This window comes from Myxine glutinosa, chromosome 14 (assembly GCF_964187855.1).
Source record: "Myxine glutinosa chromosome 14, kmMyxGlut1.1, whole genome shotgun sequence".
NCBI lineage: Eukaryota > Metazoa > Chordata > Myxini > Myxiniformes > Myxinidae > Myxine > Myxine glutinosa.
In genome coordinates, this window is record NC_136274.1 from 37,583,474 (window position 1) to 37,601,892 (window position 18,419).

Consider the following 18,419-nt stretch of genomic DNA (forward strand, 5'->3'; position numbering starts at 1 on the left):
AATGAAGTCTATCGTGAGAATGCAATATATATAAAAAAAATAACAATGTTGGAAGAGGAGAACGTCATGTTGTGTAGAATGCAGCAACAACAACAAACCACATGTTGCATTAACGAGTTTAATAATGCACCACACACGTTAAGTCTGAAAACTCATTTTCTTTCCCGCAAGCCATTTTGTGGACAATCAAAGCTGCGATCCTGATAATCTACCATTTCTATCCAAGTAGGTTTGACTCTGTTTATCTATCATCTGTGCAACGAGCCATGATGAGCTGAGCAGTTTGGAGATGAGATCTGGGATGACTGACTGGAGATGAAAGCTGGGATGACTGACTGGAGATGAGAGCTGGGATGACTGACTGGAGATGAGAGCTGGGATGACCGACTGGATATGAGAGCTGGGATGACCGACTGGAGATGAGCTGGGATGACCGACTGGAGATGAGAGCTGGGATGACCGACTGGAGATGAGAGTTGGGATGACCGACTGGAGATGAGAGCTGGGATGACCGACTGGAGATGAGACCCGGGGATGACCGACTGGAGATGAGACCCGGGGATCACCGACTGGAGATGAGACCCGGGGATGACCGACTGGAGATGAGACCCGGGGATGACCGACTGGAGATGAGACCCGGGAATGACTGACTGGAGATGAGACCTGGGATGACTGACTGGAGATGAGACCTGGGATGACTGACTGGAGATGAGACTTGGGATGACTGACTGGAGATGAGAGTTCGGTGCACCATTCTGATCCTGAGAGTGAGAGATAGTCAATGGAATACCGCCACAATGCACCATTCTGATCCTGAGAGTGAGAGATAGTCAATGGAATACCACCACAATGCACCATTCTGATACTGAGAGTAAGAGACGTCAATGGAATGCTGCCACAAAGGATCACCAGCTCCGACTTGGCTTGGTCCGATTTTTTTTAAAATCTCTTCACCTAAATTGAAAGAACACCTTCGTGGAGAACATTTTTCTTCTGACGATGATGTGAATGCTGTTGTGAAGTGCTGGTTAAGTCGGTAGGATGCATAGTTCTGTTCTTGACTGCATCACAAAGGTACTTGATCGTTTGCGGAAATGTGTCGATCACATTGGTGATTATTGAGAAATAGATATGCACCATGGTAGCAACAAGATTTATTCTAGTATCTGTCTTTGTGTCATTTGAATATCTTTACCTGTTTTGGATAAATTGCGTCGAGGAAGTATTACTTTTCAACACATCCTCGTATATCTGGCATGTTTTCAAGACACAGCGTCTCAATGAGGATTTAAAATGAGGTGAAGCACCTAATGTGAAAAAGGGATCCTAATAACGTTGTTGTTGTTGTTGTTGTTGTGGTTGCTGTTGCTGCTGCTGCCACCACTGTTGTTGTTGTTTGTGTGCTTGTGCCCTTTGTGTGTGTGTATATATATATATATATAGTTTGAGAAGTATTACTGTTGTATATATAGTTATGTGTACTCCTTCCATGTCCGTCACGCTTTATTCTAAAAGGTTCCTGCTGTCGTACCATTTGAACCGCCACATTAAAGCTCTGGGTCCTCCTTCCTCTATCATGGAAAACGGAGTTTCAAAACAGGCACTTTTATGGTTAAACGGACACGGATTTTTGTGCCAAGAAAATCGATTACTAGCTTTCCAAAGGTACCCCAAATTATTCAATGATAGCACGAACCCTTTCGAACAAATGGACGCGCGTCAACACACATACTTTGTGTTTAAATACGCGTAAACACCCTTCTCCTTTTAGTATATAGGCTGGTCTCCTGTCTTCCTCTGCAGGATGCTACCAGTCCCCATAAACTCTTTGTTCGACTCACGAATCTTTTTTCTCGATGGTGGTTTCCTTTCATGGACCATTCTGAAGTTTGGTTGACCCTATGTAGCTCATTTTTAACTCAACTGGACGGCATACTGAACCCTCCAGCGTCCGTCGTCTGTCGTCCGTTAACTTTTCGACGTTAACACTCCAGCGTCCACAAATATCAACCGATTCTGATCAAACTTGACATGCAGCATCCTTACCCGAAGGACCAGGTTGGTATTACATTTCAGCCCGATCCGTTGAAAAATGGCGGACTTAGGCGACCATTTTGTTTTCGGTCATGAAAACGACGTTAACACTCCAGCATCCACAAATATTAACAGTTTTGATCAAACTTAGAATGTTTAACCCTTACCACACAAGGTAGGTTGCTTTCGCATGTCAACCCGATCTGTCACAAAATGGCCGCCATAGGCTGGCATATACAAGTATAAGGATACAAGGACCTTAAAATTATTGCACAAGGTTGTTGGCTTTTCATTTAAGTCAAATTTAGTACAGACAACTGACCTACTTTAAAGTTGTTCAGTTGAGTTCTGCTTCCCTGGAAGCTCTAGTTTCTCTATAAACCCGGGAACACGGTCGCGCTTTTTCTTATGGGGACACAATTTGCAGCAAGTGTAACATCACGTGTCACAAAAGACAGCTGGAAACAGAAGAAAAGTAAATAAAACTTTGAGAAATGTCCTTTCACATCCAGCAAACTGCATCGTTGCATCCCATTTCATTCTTTTTATATTACATTTTGAATTTGGAACAGTAATTTGTGGACACCCTACATATTCTGTTTTTTATTACCTACGCCACCAAAGGTAAAGGTGAATGGAGGTTATGTTTGCACCCTTATCTGTCTGTCTGTTTGTTACTTGCAAAATCAAAGATTTTTCAAGTATATTGGTTGGTCTTGTGCATTATTCTCTGTCTGTTTGTTACTTGCCGGTATCTTTTCCGGCAAGTATGTTGATCGGTTGGTTGGTCTGTCTGTTTGTCCGTGCGCAGCACTACGTCAACACCGTTGCACGTAGAATCGCCAAACTTTACACACATATTTGTCTTGCCCTGGAATAGACTGTGCCCAATTGATGACATTATCGGTCACGTGGTTCGGCCGCCATTTTGGAAAACCGAAAAACTTTGCACCTCTATATCTCCCAAAATAGGGAAAATTTTTCACGAAACTTCGCCAAATGGTACAGTTGGGTCAAAATCAAGAAGCCTATTGTTTTTGGGATCAAAAGGTCAACATATGCCATAGGTCACCAATTTTGCTAAATTTCTAAAAGCCTCAATTTTCGTCCAATTGACTTGAAATTTGAAGAGGACTTGCATATCTGGTGGACTTCAACCACCAAGTATTCTTGAGCTCAACATAGGCCAAAAGGTCAACATAGGCCGAATTTCTAAAATCCTCAATTTTCATCCAATTGACTTGAAATTTGAAGAGGACTTCCATATCTGGTCACTGAATTCAACCACCAAGTATATTTGAGATCAACATAGATCCAAAAGGTCAACATAGGCCAAATTTCTAAAATTGTCAATTTTCATCCGATTGACTTGAAATTTTAATAGGATTAACATATCAGCTCACTGAATTCAACCACCAACTATTTTTGAGATCAACATAGGTCACAAGGTCAATATAGGCCAAAGGTCAAACACTTTTGTCATATTTCTAAAATCCTCAATTTTCATCCAATTGACTTGAAATTTGAAGAGGACTTGCATATCTGGTCACTGAATTCAACCAGCAAGTATTTTTGAGGTCGACATAGGCCAAAAGGTCAACGTATGCCAAGTTTCAAAAATCCTCAATTTTCATCCAATTGACTTGAAAATTGAACAGCATTTGCACATTGAGTCACTAAATAGGGAAATGAACTATTTTTGAGGTCAAAAGGTCAAAGGTCAACTCAAGGTCAACCTTCCAAAATCATCATTTTTCATCTGAAAAATCGTCACTTTTCTTCCTATTCACCTGAGCTTTGATCAAGATTGTCAATTTTAATCTTGATGAAATGGACAATTTGCTGTATCAATGGAAAAAAAATTCTTTTTGCAAGTATCGTTCTCCGCATGACGTCTTCTTGTTTGTTTGTCTGTCTGTGAACAAAATATCTCAAAAAGTTGTGGACAGATTCGGATGAGATTTGGCAGAGAGGTAGTGTATGTGACAAGGACGAAATGATTAGATTTTGGTGCAGATCTGAATATGGATTCGGTTGAGATTTATTTAATTTTCTAAGTGATTCTTCACCTTTGGGAGATTGGGCCAAAAACGATACATAGTAGGATATCTCAAAAAGTTAAAGATGGATTTGGACAAAACTTGGTGGACAGGTTGTGTGTGTGACAAGACAACAACAACAACATGCATTTTAAGGCCATTTTCCCTGCTGGAGCGGGGGTTAGCCTTACCGTCCCCATGGCAATCTTCTCCATTTTGCCCTATTTTCTGCATCTCTCCTTGTTAACCCCCTAGCCCGCATTTCTTCTTCCACCATCTTTAGCCAAGTCTTTCTCGGTCTTCCCCGTCCTCTACTTCCTTCTACATTCATTTCCATCACTCTTCTCAACCAGTCACTTTCATCCTTCCTCAACACATGACCAAACCATCTCAACCTGTTCCTCTTCACAGCATCAATCACAGGCTCTATTCCCATCAACAACAACAACAACAACAACAACAACATGCATTTTAAAGGCCATTTTCCCTACTAGAGCGGGGGTTAGCCTTGTGGTCCCCATGACAATCTTCTCCATTTTGCCCTATTTTCTGCATCTCTCCTTGTTAACCCCCTTGCCCGCATTTCTTCTTCCACCATCTTTAGCCAAGTCTTTCTCGGTCTTCCCCGTCCTCTACTTCCTTCTACATTCATTTCTATCACTCTTCTCAACCAGTCACTTTCATCCTTCCTCAACACATGACCAAACCATCTCAACCTGTTCCTCTTCACAGCATCAATCACAGGCTCTATTCCCATCATCTTTCGCAATTCATCATTTGTCTTCCTCTCTCTCAACGATACTCCGCACATCCACCGAACCAATCGCATTTCCAGCCTTCGTTGCTGCTCTACGTTCATGACCCATGTCTCGCTCCCATAAATCATAACACTTCTCACACATGCAGCATACACCTTTCCCTTCAACTTCAACGACACGCCACTCAGTTCCCGAAACTTCTTCCATGCACATTTCACTCCAGCAACGGTTGCCGAGTCTCATCCACCTTCTCCATTCAGCATGTCTCCGAGGTAGCAAAATGTTTTCACACCTTCCAGCTTCACGCCGTCTCCAAGATCCAACTCAACATTTCCTCCATCTGCAGCTCCCTCTGTGCACACCTTACATTTGAATGTAGCTGCCACACTGGTTAATGACCCTCTCAGACCACTACATTTTTGATGAACCCACTCAGCGCACATTGTACATTGAATGGAGTTCACTCCGACACCCTTCCTGCACACAGCACATGGCCACTTCCCAGTTTATTCCACCTCACCACATGCGTTACCACTTGCCATCACCTTCGTCTTTCCTACATTCACCTTCAGACCTTTTGTCGACATACATTCCTTCCACTTGTTCATCTTTTCCTTCAGTCCATCCATACTTTCCGCAATCAACACCAGATCATGTGCATACAACAACTCCCACGGTAAACCCTCCTTTACGTTCTGAGTCAGCACCTCCATCACAACTACAAATAGTAGTGGACCTAGTACCGACCCCTGATGCACTCCCACCTTCACCTCAAACTCACCACTGTTCCGGTCCTTCATCCTTACATTTGTGTGCGCTCTTTTGTACATTGCCATCACCACTCTGATCAACCATTCCTCCACTCCTAACTTCCTCAATGCCCATGTCAATACTTCGTGTGGAACCCTATCGAATGCTTTCTCCAGATCAACAAACCCAAGAAACAACATCTTCCTCTTCTTCATGTACTTCTACTGCAACTGCCTCACAATAAAGAGCACGTCTGTCGTTCCTCTTCCTGGCATAAATCCAAACTGCATTTCGTCAATCTTCACTTTCTTCCTTATCCTCCTCTCCAACACCCTTTCCAATACCTTCATTCCATGCTCCAATAACTTTATAGCTAGGTACGAGCCACACTCCAGAGGGTCACCTATCCCCTTGTACAGAGGGACGAGGGTACTCAGTTCCCAATCCACTGGAATGCGGCCTTCTTTCACCACCAGATTACAGATCTCTGTCATTCTCTTCACACCCCAACTTCCTGCTGCCTTCAACAGATCTCCCACAACTCGCGTCGGCCCTCCCGCTTTTCCACTCTTCATTGCTTTTATCGCTCCCTCAACTTCCTTCTCAGTTATTTTCTCTGCCGGTCCTAAAACTGGGTTACTCTCTATGTTGCCATCCCATTCATTCTCTGTATTCAACAGCATTTCCATATATCTTTTCCATCTTCCTTTAATTCCATCTGGGTCGACAACGATTTGTCCCACTTCATCCTTCAAGCAACTCACCCCCATCACATCACACCTCTCTTTCGCTATCTGCTTTGCACTCCTGAATACTGCTTTCTGACCCTCTTCCGAATCCAAGCGTTCTCCGAACATTTTCCTACATGCCTCCTGTGCCTTTGCTACCTCTTTCTTTGCAGCCTTCCTGGCTGCCTTATAACTTTCATGCTCTGCTGTTTCTGCTCCCGTACCCTTCGCCTTCTGCCACTCCTTGAACTTCTTCCTCTTTTCGTCAATCCTCTTTCCAACTTCATCATCCCACCACCATGTTTCCGAGTGCCTCGGTGGTCCTTTTGTCCATTCCCATACCTCACCAACGGCTCCCAACAGACTCGCTTTCATTGACATCCAACCACTTTCAAGCTCAACCACATCATCCTCTACCCTACTCAGCCTCTCTTTTAATGCCTCCCTTACTGTCACCTCTTTCAACCTCCACACCTTCATTCTCGGTTGGTACTTCACCCGCCGAGCTCTCCTCGCACCTTTCACCCTTATGTCGCAGACAACCAAGTGGTGCTGTGAAACAGCCTCCTCCCTCGGGATCACCTTTGTGTCCCGGAGGTGCCCCCTATCTCGCCTACGCACCATCAGGTAGTCAACGGTTGTCGTCGACCCACCTGACGTGTATGTAACAAGCTTATTATCCTCTTTCTGGAACTGAGTATTACAAATCAACAAATCAGCTCCATCCGCAAACTCCAAAATCCTTTCACCTTCTCCATTTCTCACACCATATCCGTAACCCCCATGAATTCCCTCAAAACCATCCATACTCCTTCCCACATGTCCATTTAGGTCTCCTCCCACCACAACAACTTCCTCATCTTTCACGTGTGTGACAAGGAAGCGTCGATTCAATTTTGGTGAAGATCCAGATCCGGCTAGTAGAATTATTTCAGTGATTCTTCACCATTGAGTGATATGGCCAACTAGGTGGAGGTATGCGCTCTACCGAGTGCCGTTCTCGTTAGTTTGTGCTTTTGTGCGTGTGATGAATGCAAAGGAAGAAGCACATGATTTTGAGGAACATTACCTGGCTGTGCCGTTTTACAATGCTTTGTATATACGCAAGTCTTTGGTTGTTGTTTTCTTTCATATCATCGAATATCCAGGCATACATTTCCAACTTCGTAATGAGGCACCAGGGGGAATTTTTTTCTTTAACCCAGGTCTTGATTTGCGTGCAAGATTAATATGACGGTCCTTGCAGAAACACCCAACATCATAACCTGGGGTGCCTCGTAATGAGGAAATGGGTAGCAGTTTTTACAAATTTCAAGACAGGTGTTGCAAAGGAATGAGTTTCCTTGTGGTTGGTGTTTGTGTGGAGAAAAAAAACTTTGGCCCAGGAGGAGGTGATTTGTCACATTGCATCACATCACAGCATTCTCATATCTGCTGCAGGTATTGATCATTATGCAGCTAATGTCAAGCAGGGCATTGTTTCCAGGCACACAATAGCCACGTCTTTTTAAAAGACAAAGCAGCATATTGAATACATGGGACAACTGGCTTTTTCGTCACTATCCAAAATATAGAGAGAGTGCTTTGAGATACAACAGACCCTGGTAGCATTGTATTTGAGCAGTAATGTTTCGTTAAGTCTGCCGCTATCAGGGATTGCTATGATATTGTAGTGGTTTTTATGAAACCCAAGAGGCAAATTTCTTCTCCAACAGACTGACGATCCACATGGATGAAGAGTTACGCAGCCTGGCATTCGCCGCCCTGCAAAGCCTGGTTCTCGGCTTCCCCGAGTGGCGTGAAGAGGTTTTCTTCGCCGTACTGGCACTGGCTGCGCGTGAGGTCCCCGACACGTGGCCACCACTGCTGGACAGTTGCCTGCGGATGCTGGTGCAACTTTTGGCTCAGTGGCGCCTTGCCACGAATACTACCGTTGTCCGAACAGAAACGATTGGGTTACAACAGCAGCAATCCCAATACCAGAAGGTATTGCATGCATGGGAAAGGGTGGGGTGGTGTGCGAGTGTATTGGAAATTTCGACTGAGGTTTTGCTGTAGATGATGTGGTCGAGCTTTGTGTTAATGCGTGTGAGGCCATCAGTCAATCATTTAGAGCTGCAGCTTGTCCTGCAAACCTGTTGATCCACCCCCCTCCTCCCCTACTTTCTCGGCCTCCACTGACAAAGTCGCCGGAGGCATTATGTTTTCAGGTTGTCCGTCCGGCTGTCCGGCCGTGATGGGTTTTAGTTACTGTGATAACTTAAGAATGGCTGAAGGGATCTCAGTCAAACTTGGTGCAGGTCATGAAGTCAAAGGCGAAACATAATGTTAAGTATTTGTATTTGTGTTATATGTTTAGTATTTGGTCAGAGGTCATGTTAAGTAAACATCCTGTTACCGTGCTCACTTATGAGCCAGTCATGGAGTTTTCATAAAACATGGTATAATTATATATTCTGATACAAAGATAAACTGATTCGATTTTGGGGTCAAGAGGTCAAATGTCAGAGGTCATGTCAGGTAAAAATGTGATACTTGATAACAGCTGAATGGATTTAAATCAAACTTGGTACAAATATGTATAATGATGTATTAATGTGGACAGAGGCATATCGGTCTATGTCACGATGTCGAATAGTGGTGTTCTAGTTATGTTTACAACCTTGTCCCCTACCCTACCCTACTCCATCCTCCATTCATATCTCGAACCCTTCTCTCCAAAGCCGCTTGGACCTGGTCCACATTTTTGCGGGATTGCATTGCAGATGCACAAAGACATTGGCAGTGCAAGACTCGGCCCCATGGGCTGGTTATAAAAAGGATGATCGTCCATGGGCAAAGTGGGTCAGATTTGAAGTCTGTGTGAAGAGTGAAAGCCCTGGGGCTTGAAGAGAAAAAAGGGTGAGGTTCTGTGTTTGTCACCAAGTGCCACAGCTCCATACCAGCGTGCTTGCAGCAGATGTCGGCAGAGAAACCACCCCACTCAATGCCGTTATAGCTTATGCTTCTTAATCGGCACTTTTTGGGTTTCTTTTATATTTGGAAATCCATCCAACTCATCCTCTGCTTTTATTTATTTATTTTAGGGTCTGAGGCTCATAGTGAAGCTGCCACACACACACATCTCACACACATGGACATACAGACAGGATTGTTAGATGAGACAAACCCAGCCACTGAGCTTGGAGGAAGTGCCATCTCCAGGGCACTGTGGGTACCAGCGACGCAACAACAATGGCGCAGCCTTTCTCACCGCACTCAGCGGAGCATTTCCTCCTCCCTATAGATACCCACTTGAGGGAATTGGCTGTGCGCTTATCCTTTTATATGCTGATCGCCAAGCAAGGAAGCAGCACGCATCATTTTTAGTCTTTAGAATGACTCAGCTGAAGTTTGAATCGCCTACCTCCCAGATTCTAACCAATACACCACGGAGTCTTCTTTTATTTTATTTTATTTTTTTCATCAGGGTTGCGGCTTTAGTAGTGATTTGGACTTAGATATTGTGTTCAATGTTTGTCATTTGCATTTGTGCCTCTCATCATGAAATTTAGTGTGTGTAATAATTAAATAATATTGCTGAGCCACACATGTTTATTGTCAACATTTCTTATGATTATACTCTTTGTTAAATCTTTAGTGGATGCCTCTCCACTTCTCGCCATTGGGCTGTCTAGAACAGCAGGCATCCCTTGAGAAAGTGTGGCCTTCCCTTTAGGCCAATCATTGAATTTAGCGAATCATCACTTGGTCTGTGTCCATGCCCCACATGTACGTAGCTAGTGAACGAAGGTTTGCACATCTCGTGAATTATTGCACATATATCCTGCATCTAACCTCAATAATTGCATTGTGGTTTTGTGAGTTTTACCATTCCAAGTAGAATACAATATTATAGGGCAAGGAGAGGGACGTGAGAGATTACCTGTGCATAGAGGTGTGGAGAAGGAAAACTCGTGTGGCTGACACGAAAAGAATGGTTGGATTAATTGGGGCTGTAGTAGTTGTAGTTGTAGTTGTAGTAGAAGACCATTCAAAGTATGGATAAATGTCAGTACATGTACAATTAGGAGATCTTAAATGCAATAATTCCTTTTTGCTGTTGGTCTTTTGCACTAACTTGTGACTCTCCAAAAAATCAAACTGGGGTTTTCTTATTTTATTTTATCATTTGTGATCGTTTGATGCCAGTTACTTGTCTTGCTGTCATTGCCCCTCACTAACATTTGCCTGGTTTTCACTGGATAGTGTCTGACCTGCTGTTGTGCTCCTGCTCATTCTCGCCACACAGGCTACAGAGCTCTCAGAGAAGAACCCACACTCTGGTGTGTTGCATGCAGTGGAGGGATTTGCCCTCGTCATGCTGTGCAGCTGCCGCCCACCCACGCGCCGCCTCGCTATCACTGCATTGCGTGAGGCCCGCGCCCTCCTCGCATCCCTTGCACGAACCAAGGTAGTCACTCTTGTTCATCGGCGGCTTATTTTCTCTTGTCCGGGCTGGCAGGATGGCCTAGGCCCTAGACGTACTGAGCCATCAAGCCTGTGTTTGAATCTGGGCCCAGCTACAAACTATCATCCTGGTGTCTCATAGGCAGAGCGTGGCATCTATGTGTGTACTGTCCCTCGGATATACGCTAAACTGTGTGTTCTGTCTGCCAGCATTAGTTGGTGGATGCTAAAGATCCCATGGTGTCCTTCACGATTAGGCAAGCTATCACCGGCACCCTGAACAGATTACAAATTCCTGCCATAGCCCACATGTGGCACTGCATCAGCGGCATTGGCATGCCCTCAGCCAATGATGCTGTTCACAGCCATGAGCTGCATATGAAAGCAGAAGAATAAGAATTTTGTAAATGTTTCTTTCAAATGATAATTATCAGTCCGTCTTGGTTTATATATTTTTTTCATGGTACATTTTACAGGATGATGAAGAAGCTGTGATTGATTTATTGGACAGAATAAGTCCCTCCATCCTTGAAAGCTTCTTGCACCTCACCAACACAGACCTGGTGAGAATTTTCTCACTTGTGTTTGTCAAACTCGTGTAATTGCTTCATCAAAAGTCTCCATTTTGAGTTGTTACCAACCGTATGTGTATGTGTGTGTGTATGTGTGTGTTCATGTGTGTGCGTGTGTATTTTTAATAATAAAAAAATTCAGATCTTTTAATTTCCCACAGTTTACATCAACCCTCCAATTATTTTCACACCTCACTGTGTTCTTCCACTTCCCAGGCAACCTTTGTACATGCGCATAATGTGGATCTGCAGTTCCTCTCTGACTTCCATGGACCCCTTTACCTGAGCGCCTATGATACTCTGAGTCCATCCCATGTGTGGGTTGCCGCCCATGCCACATCAGGCGTTGATCCTTGGCCCCTGTGCCTTGCCTCGTTCCTGCGCCAGGACTGTTTACCGCAGCATTGTCCCTCAGCTCTGCTCTATGCCTGGCCATATGTCTTCACCCGGCTTCTGCTCCTTTCCCCACAGGTCGACCCAAAGTAAGACTATTTCAGATTTTTTAAAAATTCCCAGAAGAACAAAAGTAGTGCTTTTTGACTTGTTAACTATCTCGTACATCTGCTATTTTTCCAGAAAATCGGCATATCTCTTATGATCCACAGTAATATTGTTGTGTCGCGTTGGTGATTTTAAGATTACGGGTGGCAGATAGCCAAATGTTGCTTTACGTATTTCGAACTTTGAGGGATTATCTTTTCGCGCGCACGGGAAGGTCCAAAGCCTTATCTGATCGGACGGCCGACACGGGGTTTTTATTACTCGTCCCACAAACACAAATACGGGATGAGCAAAATCCACAATGCAGGAATGAAATGCAAAAATAAAGGATTTAATGAAAATAAATGCAACAGATAAAAATGAAAGGCGAGGTAAAAACTATAATTCCTAATTGAAACGTCTCCACTCGCAAACTCACAACTACATGGCAGGAGAAAAGATAAAATAAAAGAAAATCCCTTTTTAATGTGCTGGCACTCATCCTTGGCTTCAACGAGGACATGTAGGAGCTGGGTGGTCGGCGATCCTTTACGCCGCCGCTCGAGAAGCGCACAAGATTGCGGGGATTCGCGCTCCTCGACGTCCCGACGTGAGGTACTTTTCGACGACGCCCTCCTTCGTTTTTCCAGTCTGGGAAAGCACAACGCAGCCCCCCCCCCCCCCAAGCGCCCCCAAAGAGCACCACCATCGCCAATCCCTCCTCCTCACGCTAAAACGTGAAAGTTGTCCACAGCAGCTCCAGAAAAGCTCTCCTCGCAATCACACGAGCCAGACGCCACCCCGAGCCTGAGACAGAAAGTGTCTGCTCGCCACGAAGCCAGGACCAGAAGGAGAGGTAGAGAGGGGGAAACGCACCCTCCCCTCTTCTCGCTGACGTCACACTCGAACCAATCCCCGCTCCCCATCACTTCAGTCCATGGCCATAACCAATCGTTCCCTTCGGGCGGGGCCTCACGGCCTTTCTTGACGCCCATTGAGAATGTTCGGGCGCGGGGTTCCCTTGCCAATCGGCAAATGTTCTGGTTTCTGTCGGGCTTGTCGGTGTGGTTGTGGCAATGTGCCGATTGCATGGCTGGCCGAGTGAATTTTATAAGAACAAAGGGAAAAAATCACAGGGGGCCAAGTACACACTGGGGTTTATTAATTTTACACCCTAGAACTAATTAACACAACAGCCACACCCCTTATGGTGACATGCAAACAAACGCTTGTAACCTGAACATTTACCCTGCTTATATGCATCAAAATGGGCTTTCTATGCATCACGCGGTCCATGCTAAACTAAACATTCTGAACTTTCCAATGAGATTCATCATCTACCCCCACAAACGTAACAATATTTTGGAGATGATGAAGGCCTTTAACTCAGTGACATTTGTTTGTTTTTATTGCCATCTTCTTTCAAGCAAAACTTTATATTCTCAACTATTCATATACTTATTCCAACACGAACACCAGAACAGTATGGATAGTGAGTTGATATCAAATCTTACAGTAAATTTACAATTCAGAATTAATTTTCACCACAACTCAGATTTATGGCCATGGTTCAAGGTTGAAAAACCAGGTTGAAGTTTTTACTTGTGCCATGGTCGTAGGCCGAGTGCGTGAGTAATGTGATGATCCTGTCTGTGTGTACAATAGGAAGTTCTTTCCCAAACTTGGTGATTCTAGTTGCTCAGACTGTCGAGATTGTCACCCAATGGTGTGCATGTCCACATTGGTTTTCAGATCTATTGTAATCTATCTACCCCGGCAAGGCTCTGCATTATATAGTACTCTGTCTTGTTGATTATTATCGACATGTTTGCTGCAAGGTTAATTTTTTGCTTCAGTCATAATTTTAAAACCTAAATAATCCTTCACCTTTTTTTTTTTCTTTCTCCCATGCTCATTGTGCAGTAGCCCTATCAACACGAAGAAAGTGAGTGCATCAGCGAGTACCGGCGGGGATTCTTACGCACCACTGTGGCGGAACTACCTTCTGTTTTGCTGCAGCGTTGCTCCTGCGAGTATGGGAACATCGGGATCATTGCGTTCATCGCAGGCCGAGGCCCTCGCTTCCACGCCTGATGGTTCTTCTGGCACCGAGAGCAGGGTACATTATTTATGCATTCCCCTCACCCCTGATTGCATGGCTGGCCATATCATATTTGATAACAAATCAACAAAATGATGCATGATTGCTAACGGGACCTTTTTGCTCATGCGCTGTGTTTTCACTGATTCGGTTCGGCTCGCTGGGCACTTTTAACCTGCCATTGCTAGCATGAAATGTGTGATTCGAGTCGTACTTTAAACATTCTCAGCATTTATATGAAAGAGTGGCAATTTCAAAATGGTTAACCATAATTGTTCAGTTAGTGAATGCAAATCGGGCTCACGAGAATATAGAAATGCGATAAATATCTGTGAGTGAGAGGTGTTGAGTTTGTATAATTTTCTGCTTGTACAAGGGAGCGGCAACAGTGTGTGTGTGTGTGTGTGTGTGTGTGTGTGTGCGTGCGTGCGTGCGTGCGCGCTTGCACGTGTGTGTGTATATTGTTATGTTTATGGGGGGTAGGTGAAAGAATACCGTAGGAAAGGTGCCATTGTATAATTTACAGCATGGGCCGTGTGACGCGTAGGAGAAATCTCGATGTACTTCTGTAGGGAAACTGTTGCTCAAGGTTGTTGTTGTGTTCACCACATGGGGGTGGTGTTGTGCTAGTTATTGCTAGGGTGTGAGGCTAATTTTCCCCAGTGCGTGCTTTCTCTCTGTAATTTCCCCTCACGTTTTTGCTAACAAGGCCAGCCATGCAAAGCCACCTTTAAACAACATTTACCACCAACTGCAAGCAAGCAAGTTCCCGGACTAAGCCCCGCCCAAAGGACCCAACAGGCGAACGCCCACCCACGAGAGGCGGATAAATGGGTGGTCAAGAAAAGCCGTGAGGCCACGCCACGATGGACGTGATTCAACCATGGAATGTGGGCGTGGCAAACTAAGAGGCGAACGATACGATTGGCTCTCAGGAGTAAAGAAGAGGAGTGCATCTTCTCGATCGAACAAGAAGGCTTTGCCATATTTGCTCTGTGTGCTGGAAAAGTGTGTGTTCTTTTGGGAGGGTGGTGGAACTTTTGGTTCGTGACGGCATTTTGAGGAGGTCTTGGCGGCTGTGGTGCTCTTCGTGGGAGCTGGGGCTGCGTTGTGCTCGCCAGGCAATGCGATCTAAAAGTAGAATTCACCACTCTAGTCTCTTCGGAGGTGTGGGTTTTCGTCAGCTGGCACCATCTTGTGTACTCCGGCGCAAGAGGCTTGGACTCGAACATCGCAATCAGTCTCCACAAAAAGGAGCCATTTAAGCCAAAAGACAAGTGCTGGTACGAAAAGGGATTTTATTTTTATTTCATATTCCCTGGTGTATCTGTCTGAGTCAGCACGTGAGGATCCTCAAAATATAATTTATTTTTTCCTCAGCACTCATTTTCAGTCTTTGGTTTATTTTCATTAAATTCCTTGTGTTGCGTTCTTTATTTGTCATGTTCGTTTATTCGTTGTGGTTTCAGATTAAACCCGTGTTTTATTTTTCAGATAAACGTCTCGCATTCCTTCATTCCCGCGCGCAACAAAAATAACCGCCATATATTCAGCTGCTCGCCTCTGGAGTTAAAGCGAGTTCGGTTGTTCGTCAAAGGCTGGTCTTAACTAGCTACGGACAGGACAATATATATATATATATATACATATATACATACACATACACAGGCATCCCTCGCTAAAAAGCTTTACATTTTTTTTGCTATAACGTCTCGATAATTGATACCATATTTCTTACAATGGCAGAAAAATGTTTTAAGGTCTTGCTAGACGGCTAGAACATCTATGACAGGATAAATAAAAACGTTCTCGCTGCACAATTTAATAATTCACCTGTTGTCCTGATGCATAACTAAACTAGAAAGAGCAATCAGAGATTGCAGATCCTCACCAGGATGTGTTTTCAGTGGTTTTTCAGGCTTTTGTGTTAAAACAAATATGGCGGCCGAACCACGTGACTGATGTCGTCATTTTTTTTTCCCACTACCAATTTATCCCTAGATGATGATCAAGAAATTTCATCTTAATCGGATGAAGTTTTGTACTTGTCGAATTATGACGTCATAATGGAGGCACCTATGACATCATCATTGACATATGTTATTCCACATGGAGAATTCTTTACAATGAGCCATGTCTCAATTTTGTCTATGCAGCGCTTTCGGAGATAGAGGTGCAAATGTTTTCGGTTTTTCCAAGATGGCGGCCGAACCACGTGGCCGATGACGTCATCCTTTTTTTTTTCTCCACCAATTTAATTAAACACCACTCCGTTGTAAAAGTCAGAGCATCTCGACCATGTAATCCTTTCAAAATATCCTCCCTCCTCCCTCCTCCCTACCCCCTTCCTCCTCCTCCTCGCTAAAAATCATCCCTCCTCGCCATGTATAATCATGTGACTGACTGACATCTGTTGGGCTACTTCCTGATATAATATCCCTATTTCTGAAGCCCTGAAAAAACAGCACATATTGATAATAGCATTGAGATGCCTGCCAAACGTCCACCTCAATCACCGACTGCACATTTGCATGCCAAGAAAGTACATAAAGCTGTGACCTTGGATATCAAGTTGGAGGTCATCAGGCGGTACGAGAATGGTGAAGGACCGACCAAGATCTCCATACTAGGCCTACTGCACTGTACCCTCACAACGATTGCTAAAAATAAGGTGGGAATCAAGAAAGATGCAGAAAATGTCATCGACCAGCATAAAGAGGATTACTCACACACGGGACCCATGGAGAACGTGGAGAGGCTGTTAACAACCTGGATTGAGGATCAGACACAACGTTAGACCTGTTAGACCTGCTTTAACTGCATATACAATTTATTTTTATTTGCGCAAGCTGTACTGTACAGTATTTGTGGTTAAATAATTTTAAATATTAGTATGTTATTTCTGTGTTTAATTTACTTTGGGTCCTCCGCCTCGCCAGCTATCTTGCCCTCCCGCTCCGAGCAACACCGGGTAACCCTTCTAATTACTAATAAGATTATAGAGCGCTCGCCAAGTAGCTAAAGCACTCAAGCAAGTACTTCAACGAAAACGTTGATAAAGAATGGTCAGGTTGGCAAGCGATTAGCGATTCGTACTAATTAAGATCAGGAATTTGATGATGAATGCTTAAAGTTCACTTGTCCTTTCGTTTGTTTAATCATTGTAATCCTCCCAATTACTTCACCATCATAACTTGGAGATTAGAACTCGGAGATTTCTCCACGGAGTACCCAGGCTCGGCTGCGGAAGCCTTCACAGCGATCCTGCTGGTTCATTTGTTGCGGTAATCTACACATGCACAAATAAAATACATCAAAACTACAATTCCAAAGGTTTATCTTCAAACAGAGGTCTTTCAAAGAGGAATTCAAGTGGAATTGTCATAATTCAATTCAAAAGTATATCAAGTCGGACAGAGCACAAAATATTAGTTGATCCTTTAGAAACCTCAAACCAACATGGCTGACCTCCAACATGAGGTCGATGAACGTTAATTTTATTTTCATATTTCTGTGGAAGTGACGGCTCATACAATGAAAGCAGATGGCATAAAAAGGGGGAAAATAAAATAGCACAACATTTTAAACAGGTGAGGCACCGCACGTCGCACCAAAACAGGCATGTAGGGGAGTGGGGGGACGAGTTTGAAAAGAAGAAGACAGAAGCAGATGGTTTCTCTGTAATGTTTTCCGAGTTTGAATAAGGTTTCTTGTGATTTTGAAGAAGATTTGGGCAATGTTTGTTGCCAGTGTGTATGCTGTTTCTCTGGAGGAAGAAGAATTATCAGAAGCAGATTGTTTCTCTGTAATGTTTTCCGAGTTTGAATGAAAAGTTTCTCGTTGAGTTTGAAATTCACAGCTCGAACCAACATGCTGGAACTCCAACACGAGCTTGATGGACGTTATTTTTTATATGTGTATATTTATGTGGAAGTGACTGGTTGGATAATGAAAGCAGATTGCACAAAAAGGGAGTAAATAAAATAGCGCAACAAAGGCGAGGCACAGGTATGCACAAGTACAAGTATGCACTCACTTCCGGGTTCGGTTGCGAGAGGACGCTGGCGTTGCATATTCGCCGCTTCTCCGACTGGATGGATGTACAGGGTCTGCTTCTACTTTTCTGACCTGACATCTCACACCTGTCCTGCCTTTTCACACCCGCACGTGCCGCGTGTTCTCCGGCTGGATAACGGAATCTGCTTTTGATGGTACGGAATACGGAATCGAAAGGCCCGCTCCCGTTGTTTGTGGCCGTGGCCTTGTTTGCCGGTGGCCTTGTGGTCTTTGTGGCCTTGTTTGCCGCTGTGGTCTTGATTAGCGGCTGCAGTCGTTTGCCGCTACGTTTGCCGCTGCGTTTGCCGCTGCATTTGCCGCTTTGCCTCCTCGACCTTGGCCTCGTACTCGTCCCTTCGCTCCTGCCTGACATGGCTCTGAAGTACTCCGCCGCAAGGCTTCTTCTGCTCAATACCCGCTCCACCCCATCATGCATCTCTGCCATCAAATCA

At 44.3% G+C, this 18,419-nt stretch overlaps 1 protein-coding gene across 1 annotated transcript in view; it reads left to right on the forward strand.

The window, feature by feature from the left end:
• LOC137439633 (protein furry homolog-like) overlaps positions 1–18,419 on the forward strand; it is a 162,862-nt gene that overhangs the window by 74,999 nt on the left and 69,444 nt on the right. Inside the window, exons 18-22 of the mRNA XM_078768349.1 lie at positions 8,025–8,295; positions 10,601–10,762; positions 11,235–11,321; positions 11,547–11,812; positions 13,734–13,929. Coding sequence (XP_078624475.1) covers positions 8,025–8,295; positions 10,601–10,762; positions 11,235–11,321; positions 11,547–11,812; positions 13,734–13,929 — 982 coding nt within the window. The remainder of the gene's footprint in view (positions 1–8,024; positions 8,296–10,600; positions 10,763–11,234; positions 11,322–11,546; positions 11,813–13,733; positions 13,930–18,419) is intronic.